Raw genomic sequence first — 19,532 nt, 5'->3', positions numbered from 1 at the left:
AACGGCTTCTGCTGTGTTTTTTTTCAGTTTTCCCAATTGAACTTGCAGCCAGCCCTCTGCGCCTCAGTTTTCGAACATTTCGGAAGTCGAACGGTCTTCCGGAACGGATTACGTTCGAGAACTGAGGTACCCCTGTAGTTACATCTGGGGCAAACACCGAAGGAGAAAAGTGTTTTTAAAAAGTCTTCTAAAAATTCCTCTTTCCCCACTGACAGGAGATTGTGTGTGTGTTGTGGTGGCAGGAGAGTGGCATGACAGGGTGGGCATGCTGGGCATGGTGCCCAAACCTAGAGGAGGCAGAGAGCAGAACACAAAAGGCTTCTGGCTTCTCTGGCTCTGGAGACAGACCTGCTTCTATCTTCCAGCAGCGCCTTTACTTACCGGAATGATCTGTCCGCAAATCCCCACTGGCTCATGGCGCGTATAGGTGAAGAAGTCTCCATCGAGAGGAATGGTCTTCCCTTGGATTTTGTCAGCCCAGCCGGCATAGTACCTGACGCAGAGCAAATAATAATAATAATAATAATAATAATAATAATAATAATAATACAGTGGTGCCTCGCAAGACGAAATTAATTCATTCCGCAAGTTTTTTCTTCTTGCGAGTTTTTCGTCTTGCGAAGCACGGTTTCCCATAGGAATACATTGAAAATCAATCAATGAGTTCCTATGGAGACCGTCCGGGGACAGAGGGGAAGCGCCGCGCGCCTTCCCCTCTGTCCCCAGACCTGTTTTAAAGCAAGGGAAGGGGCAGCGGGGAGAATCGCTTCTCCCCGTTGCCGCCCCTTGGTTCAAAAGGGGTCCGCCTTCCCCTCTGTCCCCGGAGATTGCGGAGCTGGCAACGGGGAGAAGCGATCTTCTCCCCGCCGCCCCTTGCTTCAAAAGAGGTCCGGGGCCAGCGGGGAAGACGCGCTGCGCTTCCCTGCTATCCCCGGAGCTTGCGGGGCAAGCTTCGTTTTGCGAAGCAAGCCCATAGGGAAGTGCGTCTTGCGAAGCGGCTAAGAAAACGAAAAACTCCTTCGTCTAGCGAGTTTTTCGTCTTCCGAGGCGTTCGTCTTGCGGGGTACCACTGTAATAATAATAATATTTATTTATACTCTGCCCTCCCCTGCCAAGACTGGGCTCAGGGCGGCTAACACCAGATATAAAAACAAATTGATTGAAATACAACTTACAAACAAGATTAACATACAACATTAAAACATCAAAATATTAAAATACAGCCTCATTTCAATGGAAACTCAAATCAAAAACTTTTTATGGGGGGAAGAAAACGTCATGTCTTCACCAAGGCTAACTTTCCAGACCGGTCCTACATGGGCCAGAAAAAAGCCAGGGAAGTCCTCAAATAGGAGTTCCATCACAGAAGGAGAAAGGAAAAGAAAGATGGGGAATCAAATTGATTCCAAGCCGAAGGCCAGGTGGAACAACTCTGTCTTACAGGCCCTGCGGAAAGAAATCAGATCCCGCAGGGCCCTGGTCTCATGAGACAGAGCTTTCCACCAGGCCGGAGCCAGTGTTGAGAAGGCCCTGGCTCTGGTTGAGGTTAATCTAACTTCCTTAGGGCCCGGGACCTCTAAGGTGTTGCTATTTATGGACCTTAAGGTCCTCCATGGGTCTGTCACATCAGTTTGACACACACACACACACACACACACACACACACATTCCATAGACATCAGCGCAGGGCATAGTTAAACGATGGAACGCACTTCTGCAGGAAGAAGTGATGGCCACCAACTTGAAGCTTTGAAAGAAGATGGGGGTCAACTCATGAAGGAGAAGAAAGCTATCGATGGCTACTAGCCGAGTTGGCTAAGGTCTGCCTCCACAAGTCAGAGGCAGCAAGGGTCGCTAGAAATTGCAGGAGGGTGTGCACTCTTCTGTTCGGGTCCTGCTTGCCCACAGCTGTCAACTTTTCCCTTTTCTGGTGAGGAATCCTATTTGGAATAAGGGAATTTCCCTTTAAAAAAGGAAAACGTTGACAGCTATGTGCTTGCCAGTTTCCCATTGAGGCATCTGGTTGGCCACTGTGACAACAGGATGCCTGCTTGGCCTGATCCAGCCAGCTCTTCACAAGTTCTTATGAAATTGACAGGCCTATTGTTTTAATTCTTCTTGTAATATTCTTATACCCCACTCAGCTACCATACTAAAACACAATAAAATTGCATAAAGCAATTAGAACAATGTATAATTCAAAAACAGGGACACAGGTGGCGCTGTGGGTTAAACCACAGAGCCTAGGACTTGCTGATCAGAAGGTTGGCGGTTCAAATCCCCGCGACGGGGTGAGCTCCCGTTGCTCGGTCCCTGCTCCTGCCAATCTAGCAGTTCAAAAGCACGTCAAAGTGCAAGTAGATAAATAGGTACCATTCCGGAGGGGAGGTAAACGGCGTTTCCGTGTGCTGCTCTGGTTCGCCAGAAGCGGCTTAGTCATGCTGGCCACATGACCTGGAAGCTGTACGCCGACTCCCTCGGCCAATAAAGTGAGCGCAGCAACCCCAGAGTCGGCCACGACTGGACCTAATGGTCAGGGGTCCCTTTACCTTTATAATTCAATAACAATTCTCAAAGGCAATGCCGTTCCTGCAAAAGTGTTCAGATAACTACCAAAGGCGTGGCAAAATAAATAACCTTTAAGCCCACGCCCAAACATCAACAGCATGGGGGACCATCAAATCTCGGTCAGGAGAAGTTCCTATGTGGAGAGGCACTACGGAGAAGATCCTGCATGTGCCCCAGTGCCCCCTCCCCGTTCCTCGCTCACTTATGGCACCGCTAGCAGAGCCTCCCTGACGATCTTAAAACTCAGGACAGAAAGTATTGGGGGAGCACTGACAATTCCCTAAGAATGGCTGAATGAAAAAGAGCAACAGCAAATAAATTAAGATTGAAGTGATTGAAATCATTGGGCTTTTTTAAAAAAAAAATAGTGCGCACACAAACACACACAGTTTCAGATGATTTTGGTAAAGCCTGGAGACCATTCATTGAAATTTATAATACAGAACAAAATAAATACAGCTGCTGCGTTCCATATTGCCTTCTTAATTTTCTTTTCTTCTGATCTGTGAATAGGCATCTGTGCTTACACTGGTTTTTTCCATAGCACAGTTATTGACTTTTATTGCTCTTATCTGTCAACAAGCATATATACTTAACTTTGTTTTCAATGAGCCGGTATAAATGCATAAAGATCAGACTCGTCCCATGTGAGTGACTGTTTGCAACCAAGAGTCTGCTGAAATCAAGAGTTGAGCTGGTCTATAGCACCGGTTCTTAGGGAAAGCACTAAGGAATAATAGCTATTCACAGCTACACCAGTAGTCTATAACTTCGCTAACCTCCAAACTATCTCCAGAACCTATATAAAACTGTGAGCAATGCTGCTGAGTGCACACACCACACCAGTCACAGCTCCTGTGCGATTCCTCTTTACTTCCATGAGGTTTGTGCAGGACAGACACGCCAAACGCCAATGCTCTCATGTTCCTCCCATGCCTGTTTAACGGTCAGGGCTATATAGAATCACATAATGCTACAGCTGAAAGAGACCCCCAAGTGTCATACAATACAAGCCCCTGCATGATTACAACTCCTTACCGCAGGTGTTTGACAACCATGTCTAAATCCACCAGATAGGCGATCGAGTATGGCTTGCCGTTGTCTAAGGTTTCCAGGGCCTGAGAACAAACAGAAATCAACAAACCCTAATGCATTACAACTTTGATAGCTTTCAAGGAGGATACAGATAATTTTGGGGAGGATAAGGCTATTGACGGCTACTAATCATGATGGTGTCATTTTGCATTTCTTAGTATAGAATGTATTGATCTGATGTATAGAGATCTTTCATATTCTACTTAATTCCAGAGGGTTCTGGAAGCTTCTCTGTGTGAAAGAAACAAGCAGAAACTTCATGATGTTTGGGTTATTCCTTCAGAGAAGCTGAGTACAGCTGGTTTAAATTGGTTCTGTTATCTCTTTCTGTCAATGTCATGTTGACTATAATAGTAGGGCCAGAAGGAGCCTGGGTTTTACACTTTCTCGTTCTATCTCTTTTCTGTCTGGTGTGGTGTTCTGTATATAGTGTTAAGGTTTAGTCTTATTATAAGTTCTTGTGAGCTTTAAGTTAAGTCTGCTGCAACTGGATTTCTTATTGGGCAGTGCCAATCCTGAATGTATTGGATTTGTGACCATTATGCTCATTTGCCTTCAGTAGCAGTAAAGCTCTGATGGATGAAATATAATTGCCTCTGGTCTATTTTATGGGAATCCTGCAACACATTTAAGTTGCTACTCTGCTAAATATATACAGTGGTACCTTGCAAGACGAATGCCTCGGAAGACGAAAAACCCTTCAAGACGAAAGAGTTTTTCGTTTTTTGAGTTGCTTCGCAAGGCGATTTTCCCCAGGGGCTTGCTTCGCAAGACGAAACGTCTTGCGAGTTTGTTTCCTTTTTCTTAAAACCGTTAATACCAGGGTGCATCCATGCTTCGCAAGACGAAAAATCCGCAAGACGAAGAAACTCGCAGAACGAATTAATTTCGTCTTGCAAGGTACCACTGTATTGGAATCTACTCTGGATCAATATTGAGTAGAATTTCAATGTCAGATGGCTACAACCTACTTTGCGGATCGGAAGCAGCAGACCTCGAAATACCAATTTCTGGGGCACGCGGATGAGGGGAGAGCGTTCTTGCACTCAGACACCTCATGGGCCATTGTGAGAGTTGCTGAAATAGATTGGCCTCTTGTCTGATTCTTCCCACCCCACTGCCTGTTCCTGTGTTAAGGAACCAGGTCTGCTAGACACTTCCAAAAGTGAGACCTGTGGGTATATGTCAGTATATAAACTCAGTGAAGAAGAAGAAGAGAAAGGATCCAAAAGAGGAGAATGCACCTGGGAAAAAAAAGTTCAAAACATACCGCCAGGTATGCGCGGTCCCTCTCAACCAGATCTGCAAGGCGGTGCAAGAGTTTGCCCCGGTGGGCAGCATCCATCCGCCTCCAGGGAGATCCAAATTTGAACGCCTCTTTGGCTGCCTGAACAGCTTTGTCTACGTCGGCCTGGAAGAGAATCAAGGTGGGACACAATGAGCAGGCAAATCCGCAAGCATATCTGAGACACTGGAGAACTGCCTGTTCAGACACCAAGCTAGTCTACAGCATCTTCCCATTCTTCCATGGTGAGGGCATCAAGTCTAGGTCTCAGGAAAGCAAGAGATCCGCTGAGGCAGTGTCTCTGTGAGAGGGACAGGGAGCCTGTGGTCCTTCAGATGTTGCCGGACTACAACTCCCATCACCCCTGACTCCTGCACACCATAGCTGACAACTTACAGATTTGAAAATAAGGGATCAGCAGCCAAAATAAGGGATTTTAGTCAACCAGCTGAAATACGAGGTTAAAAGGGACCAGATAATTTGGGAGAGTGGCGCCGGTTTTTAGCCCTTTGTTTCCAGAGGTTGCTGCTCAAGACACCAGCTGATGAAACGCTGCAATTAAATAACTACAAGCAGAAACCACTTTTCGCACAAAACGAAGTCCAAGCTACGAAGATGCTGCTGCAGTTCTGTATCTTTTCTCTAATGCTCCATCTGCAGCTCTCAGTTCCATTAGGCGGGGTGGGAGGAAGGGGGGGGGAATAGCGCCTGAAGCAGATCAGCCCAGCTATGCTAGTCTACCACTACAAATCTATGGGAGAAGTGCTTCCTCCGCTTTCCCCCTCAATGGTTAGCCATTGCAACACCTGCCCGCGCCTCCACCTCCTCTCTCTGATTGCCCTCGCTCTCCTCTCAAGGCTCCTCAGCAATTCATAAGCTGTCCATCTCATTCGGGTCCTTCGTCGGCGCAGCCGCAGTACGGCCTAGCAGGAGTGGTGGCGACGGGCAGAGGGGAGGCCCCAGGCAGAGATGCTCAGTTTGGCGGCCGCGAGGAGGATGGTGGCGGAAGGGCCTGGGGCTCCTGGCGGGGAGGGACTCCTGGGGGCCGAGGCTGGTGAGAGGAGGCTGGAGGGGGGCAGGCCGGGCAGCCAAGCAACACAGTTGGAGCCTCCCTCCTCCCTGGCCAGCAAGGAGGGAGGGAGAGGAGCTGCTTCCTTTGAAACCCAGGAAATTTAAGGGACATCATCAATAAGGGACAGGAGCGGGACACGGGCCTGGGATAAGGGAGTTTCCCACCAAATAAGGGACGATTGACAGCTATGCTGCACACACTGCCTAGCAGTAATGGGAGGTGGAGTCCAACAGCCTCTCAGGTTCCCCACCCCTGCTCTTTGGTATCGAACGACAGAACCATTTGCCCACTAAGGAAAATTACGTCTCTCATAAGAATGTTTCCTACCATCTTATCTACAAGATCCAACAACTCTAAAATGTAAGAGAGCTTTTTTATATACAGTGGTACCTCTGGTTACAAACTTAATTCTTTTCGGAGGTCCGTTCTTAACATGAATCCGTTCTTAACCCGAGGTACCACTTTAGCTAATGGGGCCTCCCGTTACCACTGCACGATTTTTGTTCTCATCCTGAGGTAAATACCCGAGGTATTACTTCTGGGTTAGTGGAGTCTGTAACCCAAAGTGTTTGTAACCCGAGGTACCACTGTAACAATTTTTCACCCAGTGAGCTTCACAGACGAACAGGCATTTGAACCCTGGTCTCCCAGGTCCTAGTCCAACACCAACCGCTACTATGTGGACTTGTCAGTATTGATGCAATGGTTCTTACATTGCTCTTCTACTTTGTTATCATCTCAGTACAGTGGTACCTCGGGTTAAGTACTTAATTCGTTCCAGAGGTCTGTTCTTAACTTGAAACTGTTCTTAACCTGAAGCACTACTTTAGCTAATGGGGCATCCTGCTGCTGCCGCGCCGCCGGAGCACAATTTCTGTTCTCATCCTGAAGCAAAGTTCTTAACCTGAAGCAATATTTCTGGGTTAGCGGAGTCTGTAACCTGAAGCGTATGTAACCCGAGGGACCACTGTAAATTTTTCTCCCAGGGGACTGAAACAACCTGATGACAGAAAAGTCCACCAAACCTGTAGCAGCTGCCGTTAAACTGAGGACCTCTGAGCCTTGTTTTAAGTGGATTTGTTGTTTTTGTGTGTGTTTTAAACTGTTTTTAATCATTTCATGTGCAAATTTCCTAGAAATCGTAGTTTAGAAGGTGAGATAATAAATAATAGTTGTTAAGTTGTGGGTGAATATCTCAGACAACACAGCGATTCTTCAAGCTCTTATTTATTCAGAGGCAGAACAGAACTGAACTGAAGGGTTCAGTCAGCCTGCTTATATAGAGCTCCAGTACAAAGTTACTGTAGCAACTTTCTAAAACTATCCAATCACTGAACGTCACTTTCGATCCTTCATTTGCATAACTATCTACAGTATCCCCCTGCTGGCCCAGGGTGAGAACTTCAGTACATAATAATAATAATAATAATAATAATAATAATAATAATAATAGAATTGCCTGCAAATAAGATATGTGTGCAAGATTGCAGACAAAAATGTGTGTGTTAGGAGAAATGCGAACTAAAACACTGACAAACTTTCCCAAGACCTTTTTCTTTCTTAACTGAGGCTGATGCAGATATGTGGTGCTCTACACCTAAGTTTAGGAAAACAAGAATCTGAGAGAAAGCCAGACTGACAGCTCTCCCCACCCTTCCTGCTTGCTCGCTCTTCCTGGCCAGATGCTACGCAGTTAATAATTCCTCCTTGGGTGCTGCCTGCAGGGAACCAGCTCCTGGGTGCTGTACAGTTTTTGCTGTGTCATTCCTGTTTGCTAACCCAGCTTCTGCCCAGATATAACATTACCATGTGGAAAGGAACAGCCACATATTTGCTGCCAAAACGCAGCCGTATAAAGGCTGCTACTCTGGTAAAACAAGGGAATGTTTACTCTGTGTGTGGCCATCTGCCAGGAGCAGCCTGTTTGTTTCGCAATCTCTGATTAAGGCCAGACAATCAGACGATTTCTATGTTGCTGGAAAGTTATGTTTGGTGTAATCGAGAGGAAGAACCTGTAGAAAGCTGCAAGCCCTTAGGTGGTCAATTACTGCTCTACCTGTTCCTATAGGCTCACGGAAGCTTAAAATACAGGAATAGACATACTGATATGACCCTTAATGCCATTGTAGGCTAGTATCTTTATTAAGGACACACACCCCTCGCAAAAAGAAGGGTCACCAAGTTGCAACAAACTCCTGAATCTGCCAGAACTTGCCAAGGCTCCATTAAAGCAAAGGCAAGCAGAGGACTACATCAAAGCCCTCAAAAGTACCAAGAACCATAAAACTTAAAGGTGCCACGTGACTCTTTGAGTCTAAGCTACCTGGGAGATTGTATCTCCTCATAAAAACCTGCCTGAGGGCTAAGGTCTTCCAGTGAGCAAACGGCTGGTGGTGACACAAGAGACTTTCCTGTGGCTGCTCCCAGATTGTGGGATTTCTTCCCAAGAAGGGTCAGCCTGGCAGGCTGAGACATTCCTGCCCAGACAGGTCCTTGGAAACTGAGGCACAGGTGCTGCTAACCACCGCTGTCAGGGAAAACTAGGTTTTAATTAATGGTCCTAAATGTGTTTTGATTTATTTTGACGGCTGTTTTTAACTACTTGGTATTTTATAATTTTGTGGGAAGCCGCTTTGAATCCCAGGTTGGGAGAAAGGCAGGATCTAAATAATAAATAATAGTAAATACCTTAACAGTCAGTTTTGCAATAATACTTGTGATATTATTATTACCACGTGCCAAGTGCAAGGCTGCAATGCACAGTTACAATCCAGTACTACAGGGATGTCCAACAGGTTGCGATCTACTGGTAGATCCCCGTGCGGTTTTGGTAGTTCTCTGGCTCCCTTTCCGTAGCATCACTAAAACTGACTCCTGCCCTGCCCTCCATGGTTGGTTGACCTCTGGAAGATGGAGCTTTCTCTGTGCAATCTTTTTGTGAGTGACTTTTCCCCTTTTCCCCATGCTTTTAACCCCCCCCCCAAATGGAAATCCTCCCAAAAGCTTATTTTTTAACCTCCCAAAAAATGGGGCTCTCCTCCCCTAAAAAAGCTCAGCAACTTTGAGCTGAATCCCCAAAATGGGTCTTTCATTCCCAAAAAAAGCTCAAGAACTTTGAGCTGAACCCCCCAAAAATGGGGGTAGATCACTGCCAGTTTATAATTCTGAAAGTAGATCGCAGTCTCTTGAGAGTTGGCCACCCCTGAGTGTACTGGATGGTCTGATTCCATTTAAAGGCAGCTGATATTGTTCCAACTTGCTAACCTTTGCTAACCTGTGCTTTTCAAAACATCTGGAGGAGACTGGGTTGGCAAAGGATGCACGAAGCAAATGCCAGGCATAAACAAACTGGGACAGGCGTTTCCCCTGACCCCACTGATGTGGTACCTTGTCTCCTTCTGCAACCTGGCAGATAACCTCCCCTGTGGACGGGTTGACGGTCGGGAATGTCTTCTTGCTGGCTGCATCGTGCCATTCATTGTTGATGAAGATCTGCAATTGAAAACGTGGACTGTAAGCTTTTGGGATGCAAACACTTCATAGCGACAGCTGACGGCGAAGAGATTGATGCTTCAGGAACCAACACACTGCTAGGCGGAACCTTAGTGTTGAGAGGCAGATTTGGGCGTGCCATTCCCCTCCTGAAGTAATGCCATAAAAGGTAAAGGGACCCCTGACCATTAGGTCCAGTCGTGGCCGACTCTGGGGTTGGGGCGCTCATCTCGCTTTATTGGCCGAGGGAGCTGGCGTACAGCTTCCGGGTCATGTGGCCAGCATGACTAAGCTGCTTCTGGTGAACCAGAGCAGCGCACGGAAATGGCGTTTACCTTCCCGCCTGAGTGGTACCTATTTATCTATTTGCACTTTGACGTGCTTTTGAACTGCTAGGTTGGCAGGAGCAGGGACCGAGCAACGGGAGCTCACCTGGTCGCGGGGATTTGAACCACCGACCTTCTGATCGGCAAGCCCTAGGCTCTGTGGTTTAACCCACAGCACCACCCGCATCCCCATTTTAAACCCCATTGTAAATGAAGACCCACAGATGCTCAAGTACCGAAGTGGACCCTCAAGCACTACCCTAAATGAAATAAATTTCAAGAAGTGGCCTGAACAGCATCTTAAGCATTACAATAAAGTAAGAGAGCAAGAAATATTGGCCTATTCAAAACATCTGCTGCCCTAGGTGTTCATATTCTTTAGCCATTTATGAAAAACCTTTGATACATGCAGCAACCGTTGATTCAGAAACTGCTGCCCAGCTCATTTACCCAGCGCAAACAGAGATAAGCACCAGAGATAAGCACTTATCAGAGTGTAGCAAAAGGGACAATACCCTCTTCCAAAACAAGTAACTGATTCTAGAAGAAATAAGAAGTGGCCCAAGCATGCCTGACGGCTTGCAACACAAAAAATGCCTACGATGTTTGCCAATAAAAATAAATACAACCTGCCATTTACAGCAAGGATAATTGCTGCCCCGATCATCCCGGTTGCTTGGGGGAGAGAATGCACCCACAGGCAATATTTATGACCCCTTTTCAAATGCCAGCAACTGTCCCATAGTGCTAGTTATAATACAATTTGGCCCAGATATTGTAATAATATTAATAATAATAATAATAATAATAATAATAATAATAATAATAATATATTTATACCCCTTCCCTCCCTGGCCAAAGCCGGGCTCAGGGCGGCTAACACCAATAAAATTACAATAAAACATAATAAGGGGGGACAAACAAACAAATACCCAGTTTATTAAAATACAATTTAAAATGCAGCCTCATTTTAATAGTAGCCCATAAATCAAAACCACAAGGGGAGGGAAACATAAGGCTCAGACTGAGTCCAAACCAAAGGCCAGGCAGAACAGCTCTGTCTTGCAGGCCCTGCAGAGAGATGTCAAGTCCCGCAGGGCCCTAGTCTCTTGTGACAGAGCATTCCACCAAGTCGGGGCCAGTACTGAAAAGGCCCTGGCCCTAGTTGAGACCAATCTAACCACCTTGAGGCTTGGGACCTCCAAAGTGTTGTTATTTATGGACCTTAAGGTCCTAACTGGGGCATACCAGGAGAGGCGGTCCTGTATTGTGTGTCCTCAGTTCATTTTGACAGCAGCTCCGAACAGCTGACAAAATTGTACACATACAGGAAGCATTTGTTTGTAATAATAAGACACATCTGTTTGGTCTGCATTCTGAACTGAACCAACTCACTTTGCACCTCGTGTATTAATACATGGACCTCTTAACCTTTTAGACTTTGCATTTCTCCGAATTGGGCAATAAAGTTCCTGTTTCAAAATGTGTTCAATATGTGTATTTCATGATAAAATACAATCAGAACTGCATGCTTAGAAAAATATGCATATTAAATATGGATTATGTGATAAAATGCATATTTAAGGACATATTTGAAGAAAAATGTGCATATGCATTTTCATACAGATTTAAAAAGAAATCTCAGATTAATGCAGAAACTAGACCAAATGTCCTAGTGAACAAACACAGAGCTACAATTTCCAGAGTGGTTTAACAAGCAATCCCTCCTCCCAGGGAACTCTGGGAATTGAAACACTGGAATTGAAACACCACTCTCAGCACCCTTTACAAACAAAAGCTCACAGGATTTGGGGGAAAACTGTGACGGTTTAAAGTGGCATCACAGTGCTTTTAAGGTACCGTGCAGATAGGGCCTGAGTTAATGCAGTCCAAATGCAGAAGTGGGGAGATGGCAACCAGTGTTTTCCAAAACGGTTTGTCAGCTGCTTGGTTTCAAAAGTGAGACGTAAAGGAAGATGTAAGTTTTGGGGAGAAGCTAGCTGCTGCTCCCAGGCGTGGAAGAGTTCAAAAGCCAAACTTTTACAATCGGGGGCTGTAAACTGAGAGGTCAGGGTAGCTTGCCAAGTGCTGCATAACTCACACACAAAAAATTCCAGATCAACATTTTCTCTACAATGAACAAGGATGAAGTCTGATTGTTTGTTTCGTAGAAGGCAGATTACGGAGGACGCATGATAAGAGTGCATATCAATTTACGCAACCTTCCCAATCTGGGACCTGAAGAACTGAACCTATGCTGTCAATTCTCGTAGTAAACCAGGATAAATTAAGCAGCACATAAGCGGCACACAAAACGCTACCAAATCATTCTACGTTCTAAATCTTATATTAATAATCCCAAAATTGAGAGAGCTATGTACAAGATCTACTCTTGACTTGAGCATTTATTCATTTACTTAGCATATGAAGTTGAAGGTATGTAAATACACCAAAATCTTGAGGGAGAATTTCCTGAAGAAAGAAATTAAATATTGTAGCTTAATCTGAGAAGAAATGTAACATTTGGACTTGATAAATATATCAAAACCGTGAGAGAGAATTTACTGAAGAAGCCCGAGACTCTTCATGGGCGAAACAGGTGACAAACGCCGGCACCCTGTCTAACTTGTGTGTAACATCACCGACACTTCATTTGATCAAACTTACTTTTGTTGATATCTACAGGAGCCTGGCTAAAGGAACTTTAAAGACTGAATCTTCCTTTTGGACACAATTTGAAGGTGTTTTCTGTTTGTGGCTTCTGTAGTAGATCTTGTACATAGCTCTCTCAATTTTTGGATTGTTAAAATAAGACTTAGCACGTAGAATGGTTTGGTAGCGTTTTGTGTGCTGCTTATGTGCTGCTTACTTTATACTAGACCCAGAAGGAAGGCCCACACTACTTGCAATATTATATGTCTCCATCATGTTTCCCCCAAAGTCTTTTTGGGCTGATGGCCTGGGGCACCATGGAGACTAGATAAATTAGAGTAAGAGGGTGAACGGATAGAAGTTTATAAAAACATGCATGCAGAAAGTAGACAGAGAAAAGTTTTCTTATACAGTATTCCTATCTTAGATCTCAGCCCTCAAGCATTTCTCTTATATTTTTATTCATAGCAATCTTCTGAGTCTGTTGCTGGAAACCATAGAACAGGCATCCCCAAACTCGGCTCTCCAGGTGTTTTTGGGACTACAACTCCCATCATCCCTAGCGAACAGGACCAGTGGTCAGGGATTATGGGAATTGTAGTCACAAAAACATCTGGAGGGCTGAGTTTGGGGCTGCCTGCCATAGGAGAACACAGTGTTCTGGTGCTCAGGTCCTGCTTGTGGGTTTCCTGCAGGCATCTGGTGAGAGCAGGATGCTGGTCTCAGTGGCCCATGGGCCTGATCCAGCAGGCAGCAGCAACAACAATAATAATAATTTTATTATTTATTATTTATACCCAGCCCATCTGGCTGGGTTTCCCCAGCCACTCTGGGTGGCTTCCAACAAAATATTAAAATACAGTAATATTAAAAATATTAAAATACAGTAAAAGCTTCCCTAAACAGGGCTGCCTTCAGATGTCTTCTAAAAGTCTGGTAGTTCTTTTTCTCTTTGACATCTGGTGGGAGGGCGTTCAACAGGGTGGGTGCCACTACCGAGAAGGCCCTCTGCCTGGTTCCCTGTAACTTGGCTTCTCGCAGTGAGGGAACCACCAGAAGGTCCTTGGAGCTGGACCTGAGTGTCTGGGCTGAACGATGGGGGTGGAGACGCTCCTTCAGATATACTGGACCGAGGCCATTTAGGGCTTTAAAGGTCAGCACCAACACTTTGAACTGTGCTCGGAATTGAATTATTTCTTACAGCCTCCCATCAACCTCTAGACCAAGGGTGAGAACCTCAGGTCTGGGAGACAACTGCGATGTCCTCTTATCACAATACTCAGAAAGAGCAAAATGTACAGTGGTTGATATTCAGAAGGGCCCACTGAGAGCTGATTTCTTTCCCTTTTTCTGCCCCCACAGTCACCAATCTGCCAGCAACACTCTGTTCCCAAATGCATGCAAGAATTACAATGACCACCCCTCCGCCAGCAAAAGTAACAAGCTTGCACTGCTGTGGGTTTTTTTTTCTTTTATCAGGGAAGAGTTGGTCAAGGATCAGAGTGCCCACAACTTTCTCTAAAGCACCCCGTCAGCAATCCCTAAGGCAACACACGAAAGTCACCCTGCAGGAAAATCTGGCTGCCTTTCTAGTTCTCTCTGGCTAACGGCATGGCACATCACCAAGAACTGTTAACAAAAATCCAATTAGAATAAAACGATCAAAGAAGTTGAGACGACACCCACCAACAGCTCAAAAAAGGAAGGGGCGGGGAGAAAGGGAAGAAAAGGCGGATTATTTGTAGATAATAAATCATGTTATATAAGCAGTACACGCATTCAAAGTCTTAACCAGCTTGTCTTACATCTCCTCCGAGATGTTCTAAGCACCAGCCACCTTCGGCTTGGTACCCTTCAGACTACAATTTCCATCAGCCCCAGCCAGCACAGCTCCACGATGGTGGAAGGACAAACACACTGGCTGATGGGAGTTGTAGTCCAAAACATCACATCGTACATTTAAAGTGCTATTGATACCATTTTAAATAATCATGCATTTCCCCCCAAGAGCTGGAGTTTGTAAAGGATGCTGAGAGTTGCTAGGAGACCCTATTCCCCTCCCAGAGCGACAATTCCCAGGTTGGTTTAACAACCTATCCCTCTTTCCAGGGAATACTCAGAATTGTCGCTCTGGGAAGAGACTGGGTCTCTTAACAACTCTCAAGCACCCTTCACAAACTACAACTCCCAGAATTCTGTGGGGCAAGCCAGGACTGTTTAAAGTGGTATCATACTGCTTTAAAAGTACAAATGGCTTTAGATAGGGAAATTGGCTGCAAAACATATTATTTATTTATTTATACCCCGCCCATCTGACTGGGTTTCCCCAGCCACTCTGGGTGGCTTCCAATAAAAGATTAAAATACAATAGTCCTTCAAATATTAAAAGCTTCTGCCTTCAGATGTCTTCTAAAAGTCAGGTAGTTGTTTATTTCCTTGACATCTGAGGGGAGGGCGTTCCACAGGGCGGGTGCCGCTACCAAAAAGGCCCTCTGCCTGGTTCTCTGTAACTTGACTTTTCGCAATGAGAGAACCGCCAGAAGGCCCTCGGCGCTGGACCTCAGTGTCCAGGCAGAACGATGGAGGTGGAGATGCTCCTTCAGGTATACAGGACCGAGGCCATTTAGGGCTTTAAAGGTCAGCACCAACACTTTGAACTGTGCTCGGAAATGTACGGGGAGCCAATGTAGGTCTTTCAAGACCAGTGTTATGTGGTCTTGGTGGCCACTCCTAGTCACCAGTCTAGCTGCCACATTCTGGATTAGTTGTAGTTTCCGGGTCCCCTTCAAAGGTAGCCCCACGGAGAGCTCTTTGGGGAAATTGTGGCTGACAGACGACGCCCATCAATGATTTGGGACAGGATCCTCCAATCACTTTTGATGGAGGGTTGGGGAGTCGGAGAAGGAAGGAACCTCCAAGGAAGTTTCAAAGAAAACAGAAGCAACAGCCTAAGTAAGCGGCAAGGAGGACTCCTCCTGAGAAACCATAAATAAGTTTCTAGACAGTAGCTAGCTATTTTCTCCATTTGCAAAACCCAGGATTGAGTGTGGATCATGGGTAGGCAAACTAAGGCCTGGGGGCCAGATCCGGCCCAATCGCCTTCTAAATCTGGCCCACGGAGGGTCTGGGAATCAGCATGTTTTTACATGAGTAGAATGTGTCCTTTTATTTAAAATGCATCTCTGTGTTATTTGTGGGGTATAGGAATTCATTTATATATTTTTTACAAAATATGGTCTGCCCCCCCCCACAAGGTCTGAGGGACAGTTGACCGGCCCTCTGCTGAAAAAGTTTGCTGACCATCCAGACAGAGGAGAGGAGAGGACCGGCAGGCTTGCAGAAGTGCAAACATTTTGGGGAGGACAAGCGATGTTAATGGGACACTGGTGGCGCTGTGGGTTAAACCACAGAGCCTAGGGCTTGCTGATCAGAAGTTCGGAAGTTCGAATCCCTGCAACGGGGTGAGCTCCCGTTGCTCGGTCCCTGCTCCTGCCAACCTAGCAGTTTGAAAGCCCGTCAGAGTGCAAGTAGATAAATAGGTACCGCTCCGGTGGGAAGGTAAACGGCGTTTCTGTGCGCTGCTCTGGTTCGCCAGAAGCGGCTTAGTCATGCTGGCCACATGACCCGGAAGCTGTATGCCGGCTCCCTCGGCCAATAAAGCGAGATGAGCGCTGCAACCCCAGAGTCGGTCACGACTGGACCTAACGGTCAGGGGTCCCTTTACCTTTACTAAGTGATATTAAAGGGGGGGTGGATCCGGAAGCAGCCAAACGAGGACTGAGCGTGGACCTCAAGGCTAGCTGACTGTTGTGGGGGCAATGCAAAAATATGAAAAGGGGATGTCATGGTGTGTCGTCTTGCAAAAGGGTATGGCTACAGCACTTCATACTGCAACATGTTGTTGCAGGTGTTACTTTAAAAAAGGGTGTGTTTCCAGAGCCACTCAGGACAAGAGGCTGGCATTGCACATGCAAAATTGCAGTTCTGTGCATGCTCCTTTTTCACGATTTCAGCATTCCTGAGGAGGGAGTGCAGGTGTGTGGTCAGTAGAAACCAGGAACCTCCACCGTTATTTCCACCTGCAGCCAACCTTATAAAAAAAGTGGCAGAAGTTTCCACGAGACAAACTATGGATTACCAAACTGAAGTGTTCCTCTCTTTAAATGACTGCCTAATTAAGAGGGAATGAGAGACAGGGGCGTTCCTTTTTTTCTTCCTTTCCCTGCGAATGCTACATTTTATGTTTCTTAATACAGTATCTAGCAGAAGAGGAAAAGGCCAGGGCGAAAGAGAGAAACTTCTCATCTTGCTAGAAATCAGGGCTTTTCACACTAAGGAGGTCTTGGAGGGGGAGACCAGAATTTGATCCGAAATCCAAACCCCCGGCCATTTCCTTTGCAACTTGAACACTTTCTCCTCCCAGATATATCCTGGAGCCATGGAGGCTGCAGAGTTCAGTGTTCAGCAAGATAAGCCCTCTCTGTGATAGAAGAATGGCACATGATGGATTTTTCAGAGCTAGCCAACCTAAATGGAAGAGTCCGTGATCAGGAGGAGGAGTAGTATCAGGAAGAGTGGATTAAATTTAATAATTACTTAGTTAAATATGTTAAGTTAAATTAACTGAAAACAGCTTGCAGATACTTAATAGGCTTAGGATTTTATTTATGTGAAGTGGTGAATTAATTTGTTTAATTTCATAATGTGAAAATCTAAGGATATTAAGGTGTAAGTTAAATTTTATAAGAACTGTGATTTGGAAAACCGTTAAAAGGATATGCAGTGAAATTCAACCAAGGGGAAGCGAGGAAGTCACTTAACAATGTTAATAAGTGTAATTTTCACTAAGGCTATGATTTGTGTTGGTTTGTCTTATGTGTTTGTTTGTTTATAATGTGAAAACCAATAAAGAAATTTTGGAAAAGAAACAAAAAGATAAGCCCTCTCTGCAGGTGCGGAAGATCCGGATGAAGACCCCCTTCCTCCTTTTTTCCCCCAGCTGGGGGAGGGTCCGGGGGGTCCGGGTCGGAGAAACGGGTTGCTTGCGGGTAGCGAGGGAGAGCCGGCGCTCTGCACGCGCTCCAGGAACCTCTTGCCCGGCCGAGGGAAACAAGGCTGGGGGGGCGGGCAGGAGGCGCGGCTGCTTCCCCCGCGAAGAAGCCGGGGCCGCTCCGGCCTGCTCCTTACCTGCGTGTAGGCGATCTCCGGACGCGGGTTGGGCGCGGGGACGGCGGCGGCGGACCAGGCTCGGGCGGCGAGGCGCAAGGGGGCCGCCCGAAGGCGCAGCGGGCCGGAGCGGAGCGCCAGCGTTCGCAACATGCTCGCCTCCTCCTGCGAAACGGAGCGCGCGCTCCCGCCGCCTGGGCTGCACCCCGATGCTCCGCCTGGCCGGGGGAGGGACGGCGGGTCGGCCAACGGCCCTCTCCCGCCTCCAGGCAGCCAATGGCAAGCGGTTTGGCGAGGGCCCGCCCCCGCGACGCTCAGCTGCGCCCTGCGTGTCGGAGTCGGGAGGATTCACACGTTACGCGTGTCACGAACGGAACCCGGCAAAGCGCGCCGCCGCCGGAGCGAGGGACCCGCGCGCGGCCCGCCTCCGCGGCGCTCAGCTGCGCCCTGAGTGTCGGAGCCGGGAGGGTTCACACGTTACGCGTGTCACGAACGGAACCCGGCAAAGCGCGCCGCCGCCGGAGCGAGGGACCCGCGCGCGGCCCGCCTCCGCGGCGCTCAGCTGCGCCCTGAGTGTCGGAGCCGGGAGGGTTCACACCTTACGCGTGTCACGAACGGAACCCGGCAAAGCGCGCCGCCGCCGGAGCGAGGGACCCGCGCGCGGCCCGCCTTCGCGGCGCTCAGCTGCGCCCTGAGTGTCGGAGCCGGGAGGGTTCACACGTTACGCGTGTCACGAACGGAAACGGCGTCCGCGGGTGACACTCGCGCGGCGTGATTTCTCCACGGGATGAGGGCACAGCTGCCCTCGTGGCTCGTTCGCACGCGCGGAAAAGAACAACAAAACCCTATAGACTGCGGGCTTCAAAGCACGTGTGAAGGACCTTAGTTGCGGGCAGGGCAGGAGCTCGGCTAGGCCATTGCTTGCTAAAGTTGCCAACGTGACTACACGCCCAGGTGAAGACGCCCAAGGCCCCGCACCTCACATTTCTTCAAGTTTTCGTTTTGTCTGCTGCCTAAAGCTGCTGCAAAAGCAAGTCCTGTCAAAAGAATGTTTTGTTGCCAGTGTGAGGGTGGCATTCCTTCCAGATAACCTGCTGTCCATAAGTTCCATTAAGCATGTGCCACTCCTGTGCCAAGCATCAGTGGCGTGGCGTGGGGGGTGCAGGGGGGGCCGGCCGCACCGGGCGCAACATCTGGGGGTTAGGGTTAGGGGGCGCAAATCCACGGGTTAGGGGGCGCAAAGTACTTGCCTTGGTGTACAACCCACGCTACGCCACTGCCAAGCATGGGAGCCTGGGGCCTTCCAGACACTGCTTACTCCAACTGCTCTCAGCCCCCTCTGACTGGCCCAAGGTCAACCAAATGAACTCCGTTGTTTTAGCTGAGTTTCCTGGAATGCAGGGGGTTGGACTAGATGACCCCTGGGGGTCCCTTCCAACTCCACAATTCTATGATTCTGTGGTCAAATGGGGATTTGAACCCTGGTGTCTCCCAGGGTCTAGTCCAGTACTCTACGCCACACTGAAATATTGCTCACACTGAAATTACCTGTCAAGGTAAAATAGAGAGTAGGTCTGGGGAACCTTCTATGTTGTTTAGGCTTGCTATACATTCGGATTTCCCCAGACATTACTGGGATTTCAAAGGCGGAAGTGATGTCTGGGGGGAATTTCTGGAAGGCGGCGGTTTGTCCTGCCTGGATCTTCGGCAAGTAAAGAGAAAAAAACCACATTTTTCTGGTGTGGTTTTTTTTTTGGGGGGGGGGAGTTCAAGAATGTTGGGGTTGTTCTAAGCTCAACAATTTTGGGGTCTTCCTAAAAAAATGCTCCTGGTTTTTACTTTTTGAAATATGGCAACACTCAGTTGGGACTCCCGA

At 47.3% G+C, this 19,532-nt stretch overlaps 1 protein-coding gene across 3 annotated transcripts in view; it reads right to left on the bottom strand.

The window, feature by feature from the left end:
- The window catches only part of ALDH2 (aldehyde dehydrogenase 2 family member), a 29,395-nt gene extending 11,469 nt beyond the window's left edge, over positions 1-17,926 (bottom strand). For all 3 annotated transcript variants that reach the window (XR_014567585.1, XR_014567586.1, XM_083753299.1), the window contains exons 1-5: positions 17,678-17,926; positions 9,408-9,512; positions 4,934-5,074; positions 3,607-3,686; positions 382-493 (exon numbers count right to left, since the gene is read on the bottom strand). Coding sequence is in view for 1 of the 3 variants with exons in the window: in XM_083753299.1 (XP_083609425.1) it covers positions 382-493; positions 3,607-3,686; positions 4,934-5,074; positions 9,408-9,512; positions 17,678-17,809 (570 nt within the window). In the remaining 2 variants the exon portion in view is untranslated. The remainder of the gene's footprint in view (positions 1-381; positions 494-3,606; positions 3,687-4,933; positions 5,075-9,407; positions 9,513-17,677) is intronic.
- Between the last annotated feature and the right edge of the window lie 1,606 nt (positions 17,927-19,532).

This window comes from Podarcis gaigeae (genome assembly GCF_964106915.1).
Source record: "Podarcis gaigeae genome assembly, chromosome: 8".
In the NCBI taxonomy this organism is placed as follows: domain Eukaryota; kingdom Metazoa; phylum Chordata; class Lepidosauria; order Squamata; family Lacertidae; genus Podarcis; species Podarcis gaigeae.
Note: the sequence above shows the minus strand (reverse complement) of the source record. Positions and strands in the feature narration are given on the sequence as shown.